This window comes from Zootoca vivipara, chromosome 6 (genome assembly GCF_963506605.1).
Source record: "Zootoca vivipara chromosome 6, rZooViv1.1, whole genome shotgun sequence".
Taxonomy (NCBI): domain Eukaryota; kingdom Metazoa; phylum Chordata; class Lepidosauria; order Squamata; family Lacertidae; genus Zootoca; species Zootoca vivipara.
In genome coordinates, this window is record NC_083281.1 from 17,547,909 (window position 1) to 17,568,440 (window position 20,532).

The following is a 20,532-nucleotide window of genomic DNA, read 5'->3' on the forward strand; positions in this document are numbered from 1 at the left end:
TTTTAAAAAGACCCCTCTTAGACACAGGTGAACTGCGCCAAGGCACCTTGTGGAGACCATGATTGATGGTTTGTATGGAATCATAGAATTGTAGAGTTGGGAGGGACCCTGAGGGTCATCCAGACCAACCCCCTGCAATGCAGGAATCTCAGCTAAAGCATCCATGACAGATGGCTGTCCAACCTCTGATTAAAACGCACCAAGGAAGGAGAGTCCACCACCTCCCGAGGGAGACTGTTCCACTGTCGAACAGCTCTTACCATCAGAAAACTCTTGTTCATGAATGTGTGCATTTTTACTAGACCTTCTAACCCAGTATCATAGTATTTCTTAGGTCAGGAAACAGTAGCCTAGCTGGTGCTAAGAAGTATATATGCATTTCTGTACACGTTACTGGGTCAGAGAACTGCAAATAACTGCCCCCCCCCAAAAAATTTCCAGAGTGCTTCGAATTTCAAAGGATGACGTGTTTAATTTCGCATACTGTTTCCGAAACGGCAAATTAGGTTCGCTTTTCAGTGCAAATGGAATTGGGTTTCTCATGCATCCCTTAGAGCAAAGCTGTGATTCCTGCATTGGAGGGGGTTGGTCTAGATGACCCTCGGGGTACCTTCCGACTCTGCAATTCTTTGAATCAGTTTCCTTCCTGGGAGCCCTTGCACTCAGGTGATCACACTGCACCATAGTTTGGCTTAGTGTGACATGCAAACCAGGCTTTTGGGTAGATGTGGTTTTGCAAATGTGATGAAAATATTCTACTGCCACCAGTCCTTTGCTCTTGGAAGGAAACCATGACAATAACACCAAGGAATCGTAGAATCTTAGAGTTGAAAGGGACCCAAGGGTCATCTAGTCCAAGCCCCTGCAATGCAGGAATCTCAGTTAAAGCATCCATGAAAGATGGCCGTCCAACCTCTGCTTAAAAACCTCCACCACCTCTCGTGGGAATCTGTTCCACTGCTGAACAGTTCTTACTGTCAGAAAGCCCCCCCCCCAAAAAAAATGTTGAGTCGGAATCTCCTTTCTTGTAACTTGAAGTCATTGCCTTGAGTCCTACCCTCTAGAGCAGGAGAAAACAAGCATGTTCTCTCTTCCATGTGACAGCCATCTAGATATTTGAAGATGGCTCTCATATCTCCTCTCAGTCTCCTCTTTTCCAGGCTAAACATACCCAGCTCCTTCAACCGGTCCTCTTAAGGCTTAGTTTCCAGACTCCTGATCATCTGGGTTGCCCCCCTCTGCACACCTTCCAGCTTGTCAGCATCCTCCTTCAATTGTGCTGCCCAGAACTGGACACAGGACTCCAGGTGTGGTCTGACCAAGGCAGAATAGAGTGGTACTCTTACTTCCCTTGATCTGGACACTCTACTTCTGCCCTTTTTTTTTTATAAAAAAACACCTGCTTTATGCTTGAAGTGCAAGCATGTCCTTCAATCTGCTCCTCAGGCTGCTCCATTGTGAATTAAATTGTATGCTTTAATGATTGGTTCTTAAGGAATTGTATATTTGTTATTAACGGAAGCCTGTAGTCCCAAAAGCGGCTTAGAAATATCTAAAATTCATGGAGGGTGAGTGTTTACAATCTCCCTTCACGCTTCTGACTTTGCTTTCGTTTCACAATAAGCCAAAGCAATGAACCCCAATTTTTAAGGATTGGAACTCTTTCGGATTTTTGAAATTTGGCTGCTATTCATCCTCCTCTATGGAAAATCCCAATACATGTTTGGGAAAGTAGGTGACTATAAGGGGGGGGGGGGGAACGCGACAAACTGACAGCACTCAGCTTCACCCACGGATATAAGCCATTAAATGTAAATGGAACCTTCAGGAGCAGAGGCAGTCTACCTCTGAATATCAGACACCAGAGACAGAAAAGAGGGGAGGGCTCTCATATCCTGCTTGTGGACTTCCTGGGAGCATCTGCATGGTAGGAAAAGGGGGCTGCTCTCGATGATCTGATCCAGGGGTCAGCAACCTTTATCAGCCATGGGCCGGTCCACCATCCCTCAGACCATGTGGGCCGGACTATACAGGTATTGGGGGGGGGTGAACGGATTCCTATGCCCCACAAATAACCCAGAGATGCATTTTAAATAAAAGCACACATTCAATTCATGTAAAAACACCAGGCAGGCCCCACAAATAACCCAGAGATGCATCTGTCTGTCTGTCTATCTATCTATCTATCTATCTATCTATCTATCTATCTATCTATCTATCTATCTATCTATCTATCTGTAAACTGGGTATGTTAAAGCTATGGTTTTCCCAGTGGTGATGTATGGAAGTGAGAGCTGGACCATAAAGAAGGCTGATCGCCGAAAAATGGATGCTTTTGAATTACGGTGCTGGAGGAGACTCTTGAGAGTCCCATGGACTGCAAGAAGATCAAACCTATCCATTCTGAAGGAAATCAGCCCCGAGTGCTCACTGGAAGGACAGATCCTGAAGCTGAGGCTACAAAACTTTGGCCACCTCATGAGAAGAGAAGACTCCCTAGAAAAGACCCTGATGTTGGGAAAGATGGAGGGCACAAGGAGAAGGGGACGACAGAGGACGTGATGGTTGGACAGTGTTCTCGAAGCTACGAACATGAGTTTGACCAAACTGCGAGAGGCAGTGGAAGACAGGAGTGCCTGGCGTGCTCTGGTCCATGGGGTCACGAAGAGTCGGACACGACTAAACGACTAAACAACAACAAACTGGGTATGTTCCTTCGTCTCCAATGTTCAACAAACCTCTTGACCGATTGAGGTGAAATGACACAACATCACATGCGAATGTCTGAAGGATATAGGAAAGCTTGCTAAGACAGATGTCACACCTGTGCCATGTAAAACCTCCAAAATCCCATGTTTCAAAACACACCACTCAGACGAAAATGCATGCTGGGAAAAGAACCAGGTTGCAAACCAGCACCCTCTAGCGGTGGCTACACTGGTACTGCATCTATAAAACCTTCCCTCTCAACAGCACCTTAGCTCCCATTTACATACTAGGTCAAAACCTTTATAGACTAGGCCGAATGGAGGTACTGACTTTCCTGGGTGGGGATTGGGGGGAGGAGGGGATGGGATAGGTCAGGACATGGTGGGGCCAGTCACAGGCATGAGCCGGGGGTGGGGGGTGGGGTAAAGGGGGCGTGATATGTCATGGGTCGGGACAGGGTGGGGGGAATCACACGGATGAGCCACAGCAACGCGTGGCAGGGCCAGCTAGTTTTAAATAAAAGGACACATTCTACTCATGTAAAAATACGCTGATTCCCGGACCGTCCGCGGGCCGGATTGAGAAGGCGATTGGGCCGCATCCGGCCCCCAGGCCTTTGGTTGCCTACCCCTGATCTGATCCAACGCAACTTATCTTCACATTCTGAGCTCCCTGCGACAGAGAACGAATCTTTCACCTCGGCTCAAACCAGGTGTGGGTCCCCCTTAGCTCTCTTTGCACACACACACACACACACACACACACACACACACACACACACAGTGTGTGCTAGAGTGCGTGCATGCCTCTGTCCATGCATGTGCTCACAGAGCTACCTAGGGGATTTTCGCCCGCTCTGAAGCAGAAAGGCGTCTTTTCTCTGAATAACGGCATAATTGCACTCCCACACAACCAGCCTGTCTGGCTCATGTTGGGTTGGGAAAAGAGAGAGAAGGTAGCAGGACAAGGGCCTGAGCAGAAATGGAGTAAAAGGGTGGGGCTTGTTTGGAGTAACCAAAGCTTCTGGAGTCTGGGCAAGTAGAAAGAGGGAGATGTATTATTATTTAATAAAAGGAGAGCATGCGTGCAAATATTTCTTGCAGGCAAATCATAGTTCAGCCTGCATTCACATGGCAGCTTATTCCATTCTCCTTATGTCGGGAAGGAGGCAGGAGGGCTGCAGGATCCTCTCAGAGGCCTGGTGCATCCTTCCCAAAGCCTGGGAAGCTTCTGCCTGGCTTAGGGAGGGAGGTGTGAGGCTCATGTGTGCAACATCACACCTGTGTCGGCCCCCCACCAGTCACCTTTGCAAGTTGGTGTCTCTGCCCCTAACTGTTCCCCTATGACAACTTTCACTGCACGCCACTGCAGTTCAGAGTGGCTAGGGCAGCCCAGTCAGATGGGCAGGGTACAATAAACAAGCGGTTGTTGTTGTTGTTGTTGTTAGCCAAGGGGATCCACTGACACTTCATGAAGGGCTCAGCCACGTGGAGCCCAATACCCCAGGCAGAATTATCCTGTGTGTGTGTGTGTGTGTGTGTGTGTGCGTGCGTGCGTGTTGACATCCCCCACTAGCTCAACCTCTTGACTTTAGTGGATGATCATTATTTATTTGTCATCGTGGAGAGCAAGCAACTGTGAACATATGGTGTGGCTGAAACAAGGGCTGGCTGAAAACTGAGCACCGCCCAAAGTCGTCTCCCAGGCCTGACGTTCAAGGCACAAATGAAATGCGAAGTTGCTTTAGCATCTGAGCGAACGTCCGTTTGAGGACCTGGCAGAAGTCCTAAAAGGGAAGCATGGAAAAAGTGGAGTGAGAGAAACATTTTTCTCCCTCTCTCCTAACACTCGAAGTCATGGACATCTATTCCCTGCTTTTTTTATGGGAAAAGGTGGGGGAACTAACTATGAAGTTAGTTAGTTAGTTAGTTAGTTAGTTAGTTAGTTAGTTAGTTAGTTAGTTAGTTTATGTATGTATGTATGTTGTGGGTCCAGTCGCAGTCACACACACACACACACACACACACACACACACACACACACACACACCTCGGCTGGGAGCTAAAGGTAAGATGTGATTAATAAAACCAAGCAGACAATGATCTGGATTAGAAATGGCCACAACTTTATTGATTACAGATAAAGGTGGATTTGGGGCTCAAGCATTGGGTATATATATATATGTTCTAGCAGCCAGAGCCCCCCCCCAATAATAATAATAATAATAATAATAATAATAATAATAATAATAATAATAATAATAAGGTAAGGAAAATCAGTTCCCCTGAGTTCCTGCTTGAAAGACCCCCTGCACCCCATGAAGATGTACAGGACAACTAAAAGGAAAGACTTCTTCATGCAGCACAAAGTTAAACTATGGAACTCTCTTCCTCAGGAGGCAGTGATGGCCGCCGACTTGGATGGCTTTAAAAGAGGATTAAAGAAATTGACGAAAAAGCCTCTCAGTGGCTACTGCCTCACCGATCAGAGGCGATGATGTTCCTGAATATTAGTTGCTGGAAACCACAAAAGGGGAGAGTTCTCGTGGGCACAAATTCTGGTTGCTGGTTCCCCATGGCCCCTGTGGGAACAGGGTGCTGGATTTATATGGGCCATTGGCCTGATCCAGCAGGGTTTTTCTGATTTTCTTATGCCTCTTCTGATGTTCTTAGTGCCCAGTGTGTGGGTTGGGTGCCGAAGTTGCCTTCCCCTTCAAAAGGGCTGGGGTGCAGTCTCACAAAGTTTGAGGGAAGCTGCAGCGGGTAGGCGGGTGATAGGCTCGGGCCAAGCAAACGAACGAAGAAAAATAGCAGTGTTTCTTTCTCTGCTTCCCTCACCCTTTCCAACCTTGTAACCCCACAATAACTTTTTGAGTTCTTGTCTCCTCTGCCTTCCCTCCATCCCTCGGCCCCCCTTCTTTCCGTGGTGGTGGGGGAATCTGTGTAATTTGTCAGTACTGTAATTGATTTCTCTGAGCCTCGTGTCAACAAGAAGGATCTTGGTTGCCGCGGCAACCTTGCTCCCTGATGCTGCTACTGATGGGAGGGGTGGGAAAGGGAGCAGCAAAGCACCTTCCCACTTGTTAGGGAACCAACACAATTTCCTCTCCCTGGGACCCCCCCCCCAATTAATTCCCTCCAATTGCTTCATTTGGTTGCGGGATTGGGGCATAGCTCCCAAGTCTCCCGTTTTCCTCGGGAAATCCCCATTTTTCCAGCTGTTCCTAGCTGGAAAAACGGATTTTTTTTGTTTTCCCACGGTTTATTCTGGCGCAGCGGCCATTTTGGAACTGGGCAGAGCATGCTCAGAAGTGACTTTTGATGCTGCCCTGCCCAGTTCCATAATAATAATAATAATAATAATAATAATAATAATAATAATAATAATAATAATTTATTATTTATACCCCGCCCATCTGGCCGGGTTCCCCCAGCCACTCTGGGCGGCTTCCAACCAAACATTAAAATACAGAAATCAAACATTAAAAGCTTCCCTAAACAGGGCTGCTTTGAGATGCCTTCTAAAGGTCTGGTAATTGTTGTTCTCTTTGACCTCTGGTGGGGGGACAGTGCGACTTCTGGCGTGGCGGCCATTTTGGAACTGGGCAAAGCAGCATCAAAAGTCACTTCTGAGCATGCTCCGCCCAGTTCCAAAATGGCGGCAGCGCTACTTCCGGTCTGCTATTTCCGGCCCGGTCCCTTATTTCTCTGACAGCAACTTGGCAGGTATGGATTGGGGTGGGTGGGTGGGGGAAGTGGACAAAGTTAGGAAGAGGCGGGGGCATGCTAGCCAGAGAAGCAGCTGAAAGAGATGCTTGCTCATGTACTTGGGGTGGGTGCAAAGACTCTTTCTAGTCAGCCACAAACACCCAAGGAGACTGCGGAGAAGGGCCGATGGGAGGTCGTGTCCCCTGAGGAAAAGGAGTGTGGCTTGAGATATGACTGAGGAGAGGGTGTGGCCTCTACAACAGCCAGATAGCGGGACTGGGTGAGGTTCTCCTGCTCCTGGCTAGGGGCCAGGGGCGAACCCAGGATCAAAACTTGGGGGGGGGGGCAAGGGCAAGCCATGGTCGTTCAGGTTGTGACATTTCAGCACGGAAAAGGTGAATGAAACCAAAACTTTAAGAAAATTATATATAATTATAGAAGTGCTTTATTACGGTACTTATTACAATTATTTTCTTTTTTTTACTTTTTATTCTAGTTACATGTCTTATACTAATATCATTTTTCTTGGGTTTGAAGAAAACTTGTTCAAAACTTTCGTTTCAATCCAGTCCCGATTTTCCTTGAAGAATTTCCGATGGACGCTCATCAAACACAACCCAGTCAGTCTGCCCTCTCCCATTGTACTTCTGAGCCAGGTCTTTACCCTTTAAAATTTAATTTTCTACAGAAATTACTTAACTTACCCTTTTGGAACCAGTTTCTTATATCCATTTAGGCAGCCTCGATGTCTTCTAAATGTAAATAAGAAGGTAAACTAATAGCGGGCGGCTCAGTTTAGTGACGCGGAACTCACTAGACCCCTCTAGAAGATTCCCTCTTCTCTCTGCTAGAGCCGGCTAGAGACCTCTCCCTCCCTTGAATCCCAATGGCTGGCTGACATAGATTCCTCTACCAGTTGCTAGGTGGCTCTAGATACGTCTTGGTTTTTACACCATTTCAGTGTGGTAAACAACCGATTATTCGCCATCGCCCTACCTAATTTTGTTTTGTTTCATCACTTTATAACCATGTAATTATTATTTTTTTGCTTCGGGGGGCAATTGCCCACCCTGCCCCTCGCTGGGTACGCCCATGCTAGGGGCTCAGGAGAAACAGCTCCAGGCTGGGGGGAACAAGATTCATGTTTGATTTCAAGAGCTTTGAAAGAAGAACCAGTATGGAATAATGCCCTCCCAGTGAGAGAGGGAGGGTGGAATCCATACTGGGGCCAGAGTTTAAGGGAAAGAAAAATTGAGAAAGGGCTAAAAAGTGGGAAAGCAGTTGGATGGTGTTTTGTAATATTTAAAGAATTGGGGAGGCAGCAGGGGATGACCAAGGAAGAAGGGTGGATAGGAAGGGACAGGGTGGGAGTGGGGTGAGGAGCAATAAGGGTCGTTATTTTTTGATTGCTTTAGATGGTGCGAAACTGGAATGGCCTATGGAACTCGCTGAATCATCTGGGAGACCCTGAGTCCAGGGGAAGTGGGGCTGATTTAGTTTTAAGTGATTAAATGATATTATGTTAGAAAAATTAATATTTGAATTCATGGAAAATTTTTGGTAAATACATTTGAGGCTAAGGGGAGAAATAAAAGATAGAGGATGGGAAAATAATTTTTGATTTGGATTAATTGATTAATTATTGGTGGAGGGTAATGGATGTTTTTTAGAATAGAATAGTTGAGAGATAATGATAAAATGTGTTAGAATGATTTAAGATACAAAATGAAAATTGCTTAATCGATATTATAAAATGGACCCAGTGGGGGGGGATTGAGGAAGTCAACAATGTTATTTTTAAAAATGTAAGAATTGTTATGTTTTTCTTTTTCATGTTTTCTTTTTCTTTTATGTTTTTTTTTAATCTTATTTTTGTGAATATTGGAAAATGAATAAAAATTATTTGGGGTGGGGTGGGAACAGCTCCGGGATGCTGCTGCTGCCGCCCCTGATTATCTGCTGCCTGAGGCTGTTGCTTCATTCTGCCCAATGATCAAGTCGGCCCCAGGGAGTAGCAGGAGCACAGCCTTGCCTTTATTTTGCCTAAGGTGTTGCGTTCAGTTATATTGATTCGTAAACCTGAGAAATAAATAGCAATTAGAGTCCTCACAGAGGACAGTCCTCGTGTTTTGAAGGCATCCTCTGGAAGGCTTCCTGGTCCTAGCAGAGTTTGAAAGTTAAGGACCCTATGAAGAGAAGCATGCAGGGGCCTTGGAAATTGCCCACCCTCAACAGATAGCAAAATGAGGAAGCAAACAGGTCGCAGGCGAGATGTGCCGCATTTCTATTTCAATTATAGTAATTATTTCTAAATTTGCGCCCAAGCATATAAATCAACACATGCAAATTTTATGCAGATCGGTGTCCTCTTTTGCACTCTCCCCCCCCCCCCAGTGTGGGGGAAGTGGCAACCCGAATTAAAATAGTTATTTTTAAAATAACTTGTCTGGAAATCATGCCCTCTCTGGCCTGGAAGTAACTCTCTCTTCATTAGGAGAGGTGAAGAGACCTGGTTGTGGCTACTTGGGAGTACAGGAGGTGCACTCTGCACATGCTCAAACATAGTCTCAACTCCTTTGTGGATTTTGAGAGGATGTGCAGTGGCAAAGTTTTTTTTTTTAAAAAAACCAACCCTGCTTTCAATAAACAGACGATTTAAAGAAATTTATCTAACCTTTAGGTCAGGCATCCCCAAACTTCGGCCCTCCAGATGTTTTGGACTACAATTCCCATCTTCCCCGACCACTGGTCCTGTTAGCTAAGAATCATGGGAGTTGTAGGCCAAAACATCTGGAGGGCCGCAGTTTGGGGATACCTTTTTTAGGTCAGTTTAAATTGGGATTGTGTGTCTTTGATTTACATTTTACATGGTGTGCGCGTGTTTGTGTAATCAGTGAGTGTGTGAGATAGAAAAGTATCTATCTAAAAAATGATACTGCTGGAGTGGGGTAGGGGGTGAAGTAAACCGTGGGCGGAATGAAATGAATAATTATCTGTGATGACAAATCTTGTAGATGGGGATAGGAAAATGAGTCAGAAAGAGGTATTTTCTACCAGAGGGCAGAGGCTACACGTTTGCAGGGACTTGTCTGCAAGTGAAACAAACTGGGAAGCCGCGATGAAGACAGGCAGATAAATCATCGCCATAATAGTTTATCATGCATTTCCAAATGTTTCACATACGTTATCTCGGCCATCCCAATGTTTCACATACGTTATCTCAGCCATCCTAGCACAGCTGCGTGGCAGACCTGCGATGTTGTCGTGGAAGAGCTTCAGGTCGAAAGTCTTTAAGAAAATCTCTCAAATGACTCCACAGACCCTTAATTCCTGAGTGCAAGCTTGCACTTCTGTCAGTTGGGGTGTGTGTGTGTGTGTGTGTGTGTGTGTGTGTGTGTGTGGAGTTGCTCATCAGGGGGGTTCTCCGCAATCAACTCCTTGTTCATCTCTCATTTGCTGTGTTTATGGAGTTCTGGACGGCACCTGATCTTTGTAAGCTCCAAGACTTGGATACTCATGTATGGCTCTCGACTCTCCTAGAGTCAAGGAGAGGCTTCATTTTTCAGAGCAAGGGTGCAGAACCACAGGTCCTATGGGAGAATGCGGTCTTAAAAGCCTTTCTCTCTGGCCCTTGGTACCCTCCCCAGTTCATGCCCTTCACTCATCCTCTAAAGGCACCTGTCTTGAGTGCTTTCACCAGGCTGAGATGTGAGATGTGCTTGTGTGTAGAAAACAACATGCGTCACAGCATGCGTCTTCTTGTAATCCTTCCCCTAGTCCTTCTCCCTCTTCTCCCTCTTCTTCCTCTCTAAATTCATATGGATCGTCTGCTTCGAAATTCATTTCTATTAGTTCATCAGTCCTCTTATCCAAGCTTGTTACAACACCTTTGGGATTGTGAATCTCCTCTGTCATTTCCAGAATTGTTGTCAAAATTAAGTCCCACTGTGTACTATTCTTCTCACGGTCCAGAACCTTCTCTTCCTTCCTGTTGATGCTTTCCGCCTCCATACTTGTGGCAGAGCAGGAAGTGGTGTTGCTGTTGACTTAATTTTATATTTTCCAAATATAAAAAGAATAAAGTCCCATCTGAACTGGATCCAACCTCAATTTCTTTACTTTTTCTCTTATTATTCAGTCTCAAATTCAACACTGAGTAGCCTTGAAGTCTATTTTTTTAAAACTTCCTCTTTTGCTTATCTGCAGCTCTCAGTCTCAGTCTCATACAGCATTCACATTCTTTTCTATTGTGACGTCTTAAAGGCGGCTAGCCGATCCTTCCTTTGACCCGACTCCAAGTTCACGGGGGGTTTCCCCTTGTCAAATCACGGTCTTTTGCAGAGATTTATGCACACATTGTCTTTTTCCCTTACTCTGCATCAGACTCTTAACCACTACACCACACTGGAAACATTTGCAATCCGCTTAAGCACAGAACATTCTATGTGGCATCTATTATAACAATGCAGGCAAAACACTGCACCCCATTCTTGGTTCTGGCTCCACCCACCACCAGCATGTGCCCCTGGTTAACAGATTGCTTCCAAGGGAATGCAGCTCTGAACCCCTGCCACCCCCCAAAAGGGTTGCCAAATTTCCTTTGCAGGAGGAGGATGCAATTGCAAAAGCCCAATACTTGCCACTTTGGGATCCTCGGAGGAAGGGCAGAACTCAAATGCAATTACCAACAGTGATGGCAACCCTGTGTTTGCAAACACGTGTGTCACGCAGGTAGGTTTGCGAGGGAGCCTGGATTGGCAGCAGATCCCAGTTGCATGGCAACAACCACCTAAAATGAAAGTTGGGGGTATCGGGGGATGGGAAGTGGGGGGATATTTCAGAATTAAACAGTTCAAAAGCACATCAAAGTGCAAGTAGATAAATAGGTACCTCTCCAGCGGTAAGGTAAATGGCGTTCCCGTGTGCTGCTCTGGTTTGCCAGAAGCGGCTAAGTCATGCTGGCCACATGACCTGGAAGCTGTATGCCAACTCCCTCGGCCAATAAAGCGAGATGAGCGCCACAACCCTAGAGTCATCTGCGACTGGACCTAAGGGTCAGGGGTCCCTTTACCTTTAGGAAGTTTTAAAGGCCTTGTGAGAGATCTCGTTTCAGCACAACGGACAGTGGCAAAGCTGTCCCAGGTATTTCATGTAAACTTAACCCATGGGTAGGCAAACTAAGGCCCAGGGGCCGAATGCAGCCCAATTGCCTTCTAAATCCGTCCCGCAGACAGTCCGGGAATCCGCGTGTTTTTACATGAGTAGAATGTGTGCTTTTATTTAAAATGCATCTCTGGGTTATTTGTGGGGCATAGGAATTCGTTCATTCCCCCCCCCTCCAAAATACAGTCTGCCCCCCCCCAAGGTCTGAGGGACAGTGGACTGACTCCCTGCTGGAAAAGTTTGCTGACCCCTGAAGTCTTAACCCGTCTAGTATAATAATAATAATAATAATAATAATAATAATAATAATAATTATACCCCACCCATCTGGCTGGGTTTCCCCAGCCACTCTGGGCAGCTTACAACAGAAAAATAAAATAAAATAATCTATTAACATAGTAAGTAACATAGTAAGAAGCCAAATGAGATCTCCTTCACTAGACTGTACAATCTGGCGGAGAGATCCCCGAATCCACTCTCTTGAGAGTGAGAATGGGCTGATGGACCACAGTGCAGACAGCAAGAGCCGCTGGACTGTCAGGAAGAAGAGCTTGCTGTATCAGGCCAGTGGCCCACCCACCTAGTCCAGCATCCTTGAATCATAGAACTGTAGAGAATGGAAGGGACCCCGAGGGTCATCTAGCCCAACCCCCTGCAATGCAGAAATCTTTTCGCCTCACGTGGGGCTCCAACCCACAACCCTGAGATTCACCTGAGACCTTCTGCATGTGTTGTGGATGCTCTATCCCTGACCTACAGCATTGACCAAAGCTCCTTCCTTCCCTCCCTCCCTCCCTCCCTCCCTCCTCCTCCTCCTCCTGCCTCTCCCGTTGGTGTCTGATGTCATCCCTTTGCCCATCTGCCAGGGTCTGACAAAGGAGTGGAGAGAGTAGCAGGGAAGGATCCCTGCCTCTCCTTTCCCCCCAGTGATGTGATCTTCCCCTAATCTGGCTGACAGCAGATGCCCAACCTGCCAGAGAGGCGCCCACTCTTTGGAACGAGCCGAGAGGGAGGACGCGAAACCCGGAGGGGGTGGTCTGATGAGCGCATTTGTGCACCACGTAGCACACCATGGAAACCAAGGCTGGAAGGAAATGTTTTCTTCTTGTGCACTTGAAAGATAAAAAGGGTTTGCAAAATGTGGGTCTTTGGGTGATGGGTTGCTTTTTCAGGGGCTCCCGGCTTTAATTACACTACAGGCTCAAGGGGGGGGGGCGGCTTTTTCAGCCTTGAGGAAATACCAAGTAAAAACTTTGCTTGGTACAGCTCAGTACAGTGGTACCTTGGTTTACAACCATAATCCGTTCCGGAGGTCTGTTTGTAAACCAAAACAGGTTGTAAGCCAAGGCACACTTTCGCCAATGGGGCCTCCGAAAATTTTTTGTTCATAATCCCCCCCAATGGGTTGTAATCCCAAAAAAGGTTTGATGTGTTTGTAATACAAAACGTATGCAAACCAAGACGTATGCAAACCAAGACGTATGCAAACCAAGGTACCACTGCATTGTAATCACTGACTTCCAGTGGGATCTCTCTCTCTCTCTCTCTCTCCCCTGTTGTTGGCATCCATCTGTCTTGGGAGACAATGGAAGACTGTGCCTATGGGGGTGAGCCAAACCATTGGAGTATTACAGCGCCTGCTGTGGCTGTAGAGACCGATACAAGAGAGACATGTTTTGCTGCAGTCAGGGCAGATGAAGGCGTCTGGTTGTGCTGCTGCACCATGGCATTTCCTCTCTCTGCGCTCCTCCTCCTTGCTCCTCTGGTCACTGCTATGGATGCATGTTCTATATCATCTATATCTATCTATCTATCTATCTATCTATCTATCTATCTATCTATCTATCTATCTATCTATCATCTATCTATCTATCTATCTATCTATCTATCTATCTATCTATATCTATCCCATTAGGATTGAATGGAGTTCTCAACACCATACTACAAACTCATTTTGAAAGCCCAAACCCCACCCCAGTTGCAAAAGCCAATTACCAAGTTGTCATGAAGTGCCAACTTTGCAGGAGGGGCATAGCTCAGCAGTCCCCCCTTGCATTCAGAAGGTCCCAGGTTCAAATCCCAGCAGTACCTGCAGGCATGGCTGGCAAGCGGCTCCTTCTGTAGAATTCTAGAGAGGGCTGCTGCCAGTAAGTGCAGAGCTATAGTGAGCTAGAAGGGCCAGTGGTCTTATTCAGCATAAGATCATTCTGGTTTCCTGCTGCATCCCTAAAAGGAGATCACAGATCACAGACCTGGAAAAGTTGCAAAGGGGGGGGGGGGCGGCAAAAGGTTTTGCATAAAGTTGCAAAAAGTGATCAGGAGGCTGAAACAATTCCTCTATGAGGAAAGCTTACAACATTTGGGGATTTTCAGTCGGGGGATAATGAATAAAGGATCGGAACATGATAGAGCTTTTATAAAATGACGCATGGCCTAGAGAAAAAGGGAATAGAGAGATGCTTTCTCTCCCCAGCTCCCATCATACTGCTTCAGCTGAGATTCCTGTGTTGCAGAGGGTTGGACTAGATGACCCTTGGGGTCCCTTTTCCAATCTTCGGTTCTATGATTCTATGATACTGGAACCCAGGGCCATCCAACAAAACTCATTGGCAAGAGATTCAGAGGAAGCGAAGTGCTTCTTCAATCAACAGCACACCATTTACCTGGCTGCCACAGGACACATAGATGGCCACCAACTCGGGTGGCCGTGAAAGAGGATTGGACAATTTCGTTGTGGGCGAGGCCTTTTGGTAGCTCCTACTAATTTTTTTTTTATATAACATTTTATTAAATTTTCCAATTATTGCACATTTACACATACAAATTACAAAATGACACCTTAACCTACATTCTACTGTGACTTCCCTCCCTCCCCTCATCAGGTTTTCTAATCAGAGCTTATCTCGCAGTTTCTTTATTTCTTCCCCTTAAGTTCGATTCGCAGGATTTACTTCAACCCTGCAAGAGTTTTTAAACTTCTACAGTTCTTTTCCATATAATCCACATATTTACTCCAGTCTTTTAGGAACTTTGCTTCCCCCTGGTCCCAGATCCCGCTAGTGAGTCTCGCTAGTTCTGCATAGTCCATCATTTTTGTCTGCCACTCTCCGATCGTCGGTAGATCCTGTGTCTTCCACTTTTGGGCTAGTAAAGTCCTGGCTGCTGTTATTGCATATAAAAATAATACATTATCTTCTCTTTTAATTTCTTGACCTATCATTCCTAACAAAAATAGTTCAGGCTTTTTGGGGAAAGTATATTTAAAGATTTTCTTCAGTTCATTATATATCATTTCCCAAAATTCTTTAACTTTATTGCACTTCCACCACATATGATAAAAATCTCCCTCCCTCTCCTTGCATTTCCAGCACATTCTATCATTCATTCTATACATTTTAGATAATTTCACTGGAGTTAAATACCATCTATATATCATCTTCCAAGTATTCTCTTTCAGTGCGGTACATGCAGTAAATTTTAACGATTGGTTCCACAGGTAGCTCCTACTCATGATGGCTGAGCTGCGCCTCCACCCTCAGAGGCAGCTTGTCTCTGAAAGCCGGTCGCTGGGGGAATCACAAGTTGAGAGAGGGCTGTTGCACTCAGCTGACCTGGTTCTGGGCTTCCCATGGGCCCCTGGTTGGAACTGGAGGTTAGGATGTTGGAGTAGATGGGGGCTTCCGCCTGATCCTGCAGGGCTGAATATCCTTGCGGGGATATCTGGGCATATGGTTTGCAACCTCAGCATCCTAATGAAGACTTTAATGCTTTCTCTCCCCTCCCACCCTTCCTTCTCCAGGAAATCCCTTTACGTGAAAATTGTGGATGTTGAAGAATATGAGAAGAAGGACAGCTTCTTCATAGAGCTGGGACAGCCACGCTGGTTGAAAAGGGGCATATCAGGTAGGTGTGGCTGTGGGGTGGGGAAAGCACCTTTCAAATCCAGAGGAAAAGACTGGAGGTGTCATCGTGAAAACTGGGGAGTGATGTTCATCTAGAGATGGTCATAAATGATGGAGGAGCATCGCTAGAGGACCATCTGCTTCCCACCTCCCTCTATGGCACAGGGGAGGCACCTCAGGCCCTGAACCTATTGCTGTGGGCCCCCCACTTTCATATCCCGGTCCCTTCCCCTGTTCAGTTTGGTTTCAGGGGGTAAATGTTCTAAGCAGCCCACCTGAACTGGGACACAGCCTTGCAAAACTGCCACCAGCGGACGGGGGGGGGGGGGAGGCACTTCGCTTTTCGTTTTGCTGCTTGCTGTTGGTTTTGTACTTGTAAAGCGCTTACAGAAGCCGTGTTGGCAGATAAGCAGCATATAAATAAGTAAATAACTACTCTGCTAGTGATAGCGGCTTTGGGATTTCGGAGAGGGACTAAGGGTGAGGCTCCCCCACGATTCCAAGCGGGGAACCCCTTAATCTTGGAGACCAGGGGAGCTGAAAAGCTACTCTTGTGCAAAAACTGAAAAGGATGGTGCTATTGAAGCAGTAGAGCCTTTCGGCAGGCCTGGAGCCTCAGTAAACACCCAACTTTGGCTCTGCCTGGTGCCATCCCTAGAGGCGCCTAGCAGTTGCTTAGAAGGAGGGGGGTTGCTTTGAGCGTGGAATCCCTGCTGCATTGCCTTTGATGGGGTGGGGCTGGCTCCCCAGCCATTCCATTCCCTGGTGGCTGTTCCTTCAGATCACAAATCTTTCTGCCTCTTTACTGACGATCTGCATAATTTCTCTCTCTCTTTCTCTCTGTTTCCTTTGTCGCAGCCCTTTTGCTAAACCAAGGTAAGCCGCCCTCCCTTGCCTGTTCTCCTTTTTTTCTTCAACCTCCGACTGGTTCTGCCTTCACAAATGCAGCTCACACTTACCAACCCCACCTTGTTCTCTCCACCCGCTCTGAACGTCTCACGGGCACAAACTTTCCAGCACCTAAGGAGGCAGGGCATTTACTACGCCTGTTGTAGAGGCGGAGCAACTTAGCCCCAAGTAACGGACGGGCAAATCCTATGCTCAGAAGTAATTTCCGCTGAATTCACTTGGGCTTACAGTGCCCAAGTAAATGGGCAAAGCAGTGGTTTTCAACCAGTGTGCTGTGGCACCCTGAGGTGCCTTGCATGATGGTCAGGGGTGCTGTGGGCATCCCTGGCCTCTGTCCCTCTTTCCTTCCTTCCCTCCCTCCTCTGACACCCTCGTGTCTCTCTACCTCCCACAGCTGTTTGTTGCAGCAGCCCTGGCTATAAGCTCCCTAGGCGAATAGTGCCTCTGGGGCTGGCCAAGGGGTGCTTCCCAGGCCCCTGTGGAGCAATGTGAGGAGATACCTCTCTTTGGGGCGGGGGGGGGCAGCTCAGAGACCAGGGGTGGCAGCAGTGGTTGCCCAGAGGGCTCCCAAAGAGAGGGGAGAGGAGGCTGAGGGTGTTTGAAAAAGGGTGAGAGGCTGCCAGCTCTGCAGGTAAGAGGGTGACATAACTGGGCTTCTGAGCCCTACAGGGGAGCCGCAGAAAGAATGTAGTTAGTCAAGGGAGCCGTGGACACAAAAAGGTTTTGCAGAGAGAGAAATTTTATTACGAGGGATTTTTTTTCCCTATGTTTCATTTGCAAAAAAATAAATAAATTAGAAAAGGGCATTTCACAAAGGGTAGGGTTCTGCTTTGACACACGGCCCTCCAGAAGTTGTTGGGTTCCACCTCCCGTCATCCACAGCCAGTGTGACTAATGGTTAGAGATGGTAGGAATAGTATTCTAGCAATATCTGGAGGGTTCCCTTTCCCTGGTATGTGGGAGGAGAGATGTATTGGGAATGTTTGAAGGACAGGGATATTACAATTTTCGCCTGTGCCCCTGTTGTACCCAGACACGACACATAATTGCAGGGTGTGCAATACTTGTACATGCCACTTCCAGCTGGTTATGGAATCAAAGAGGTGGAAGAGGACCCCCAAGGGGCATCTAGTCCAACCCCCTGCAGTGCAAGAATGGCAGCTGAAGTGTTCCTGACAGACGGCCATCCGACCTCTTGTTTAGAAACCTCCCATGAAAGAGAGTTCACTGCCTTCTGTTACAGCTCCTCATGCAAGCTAAGAATATATAAATACACAAGAACTGTCTTGCTGGTCCAGGCCATAATATCCACTTTGACCATCTTCCAATATCCAGAAGACACCTCAAGAATCTCACAAGTGGGGCACGAAGGAGGTGTTTTTGTTCTTTGTTCCCAGCAGCTGGTATTCAAAGGTATACTGCCTTTAAACATGGAGGTTCTGCAACCGCTAGTTATTGGTAAACCTCTCCTGTGCTTCCCCCCTCCCCACCACACGAATGTATGGGGCATGGATCCTAATGCATTGCGTCCTGGACATAAATCCAAAGGGATTGGTACTTGCTTTTAGCCGAATCTAGAGGACAAAATATCTGAGGACTTGTGAGGAACACTAAAATGGTTTCACTAAGGCTGGCAAAAAAATAATAATAATTAATTAATAAACAACAACAACCCAGTTTGCTACTGGATTTTGTCCACTGCAAAATCCAATGCAAATTTGTTGATTTCCTCTGGTGGGGTTAGGAGGAAGGAAATCTATAGAATTTCGAGGAAAGCAAAAAAAAAGGGGGGGGGTTTGACATTTCTCAGAGCGGTGTGTGTTTGCTTCTCTGGTGCGATGGCATTGCATATCAAATGGTGTGCTTGAGATAAGGTTACCAGACGTCCCCGTCTCCTGGGGACCACCCCCGGATTTACAAATCAGTCCCCTGAAAAAATCCATCTATTTAGTAGGAAGTTGGAAAGTGTCCCCAGATTCATGGGGGTGGGGTGGGGGAATCTGGTAACCTTAGTGTGTGAGAGAGATATCCTGTTCCTGTGGCCTGTCCCTGCAGCAGTGTGCAGATTCCCCGAGGCAGAGGAAGGGTTGCTGAGCACCGTTGGCAGATGAGGTATAGCCTTCTATTAAACATCTGTGGCTGGGAGAGGGAGCACTTTGCGGGGGCGGGGGAATGCCACGGGAGAGGGTGCGTGGGAGAAAGTGTGTATGCGTGCGTTAGCCATGTTCTGGGGAGAGAGGCAGTGAGTGGGAGAGAAACTATACGCTTTGGAAGAGATTGAGATGAAAATGTGTGCCTTGATGAGAGGGAGGGAGAGGGGGAGAGAGAGAGATCTCACCTGCCCAAAACATCTCTCTCTCTTCTTTTGGGGGATAGATTGTGCATGGAACAGGTTTTATCTGTGGGGTATATGGGGTCACCAGGACATGTTGGCTGGGGCTGGGGATTTTTTTTAAAGGAGGAGGAGGAGGAGGAGGAGGAGGTGGAGGAGAGAAAGACAGGAAGTCTAAAGAGAAATGTATAACAAATTTGGAATCTGGAATCAGTGCTTTCCCCCAGGAGGTACCCAAGGGTACGCAGTACTGGCACCTGTTTTTTTGTTGTTAAAAGTGTGGCACTTACTGCAACAACTTCATGGTGAGTACCAGCACCTATTATTCTAGAAAGAAAGAAAAAGCACTGTCTAGAACAGGCATCCCCAAACTTCGGCCCTCCAGATGTTTTGGACTACAATTCCTATCTTCCCCGACCATTGGTCCTGTTAGCTAGGGATCATGGGAGTTGTAGGCCAAAACATCTGGAGGGCTGCAGTTTGGGGATGCCTGGTCTAGAATATATATGGCAAATTTTTAAAGTTTAATAAAAAATGGACTCCAAAATCTCTTGATGCAGAGGAATGGGCTGTGTGACACAAGAAAGGGAAGCCTACCCTCCACAGTGAAAAGTTACAATAGCAAAATACAGAACCTCCATGTATAAGAGCAGTATATCTCTGGGTACCAAAAGTTGGTTGACTCGGCCCACTTCCTGGAGGACCAGTTGCTATATATCAGCTTAGCCTACCCCAGAGGATTGTTGTGAGGGTGATGAAGCTTGCAGGGTGGAAAGGAACGCTCCTTCGCTAGAGGTTTTTAAGCGGGGAGTGTATGGCTGCCAATCAGAGATGCTGTGGCGGCGTGCTCCCTCTTGTTGGCAGGAGGGTCAGGCTAGATGTCCTTTGGAGGTGCCCCACTTACTTGAGAGGGTGGGATGTCAGTATACAGTGGTACCTTGGTTCTCAGACTTAATCCGATCCAGAAGTCCATTCCAAAACCAAGGCGCGCTTTCCCATAGAAAGTAATGCAAAACGTATTAATCCATTCCAGACTTTTAAAAACAACCCCTAAAACAGCAATTTAACATGAAATTTACTATCTAATGAGACCATTGATCCAGAAAATGAAAGCAATAATCAATGTACTGTACTATAAAATAAATAAGACAGTATTGTAGATGATAAAAATTAAAATTACTTTTTTTTCTTACCTGCACTGATGATAGTTATTGTTTGGATGGGGGGCTTTTATCCCTTTCCACAGTCACACAATCAATCAATCAGTCAATCAGTAGCTGAACTGGGTTCCCCACAGTCACAAAAACAAATTAACCGAAAAAGCCTCAAAAACGAAAAAGCAAAATAAATAGCAAAAACAAAATTGTGAAACTTAATCTGTTCTAGTTACAGGTAGGTAGCCGTGTTGGTCTGAGTCGAAGCAAAATAAAAAAAAATTCCTTCAGTAGCACCTTAAAGACCAACTAAGTTTATATTTTGGTATGAGCTTTCGTGTGCATGCACACTTCTTCAGATACACTTGAAATATGTGCATGCACACGAAAGCTCATACCAAAATATAAACTTAGTTGGTCTTTAAGGTGCTACTGAAGGAATTTTTTTTATTTAATCTGTTCTGGAAGTCCGTTTGACTTCCGAAATGTTCGAAAACCAAGGCACAGCTTCTGATTGGCGCAGGCGCCCCGGAAACAATAGCTGACAACCGCATCGGATGTTCGGCTTCCGAAAAATGTTTGAAAACCGGAACACTTACTTCCGGGTTTTCGGCGTTTGAGAACCAAGGCGTTTGAGAACCAAGGTACCACTGTAG

General features: G+C 46.5%; 1 protein-coding gene across 7 annotated transcripts in view; it reads left to right on the top strand.

Annotated features, from left to right (window-relative positions):
• The window catches only part of SLC8A2 (solute carrier family 8 member A2), a 66,103-nt gene that overhangs the window by 35,810 nt on the left and 9,761 nt on the right, over positions 1 to 20,532 (top strand). The window contains exons 2-4 of one of the 7 annotated variants that reach the window (XM_060276511.1): positions 15,379 to 15,482; positions 16,340 to 16,357; positions 18,178 to 18,204. In XM_060276511.1, coding sequence (XP_060132494.1) covers positions 15,379 to 15,482; positions 16,340 to 16,357; positions 18,178 to 18,204 — 149 coding nt within the window. Of the gene's footprint in view, positions 1 to 15,378; positions 15,495 to 16,339; positions 16,358 to 18,177; positions 18,205 to 20,532 lie in introns of all 7 variants that reach the window. The other 6 variants (XM_060276512.1, XM_060276514.1, XM_060276513.1 and 3 more) reach the window with 6 other exon arrangements.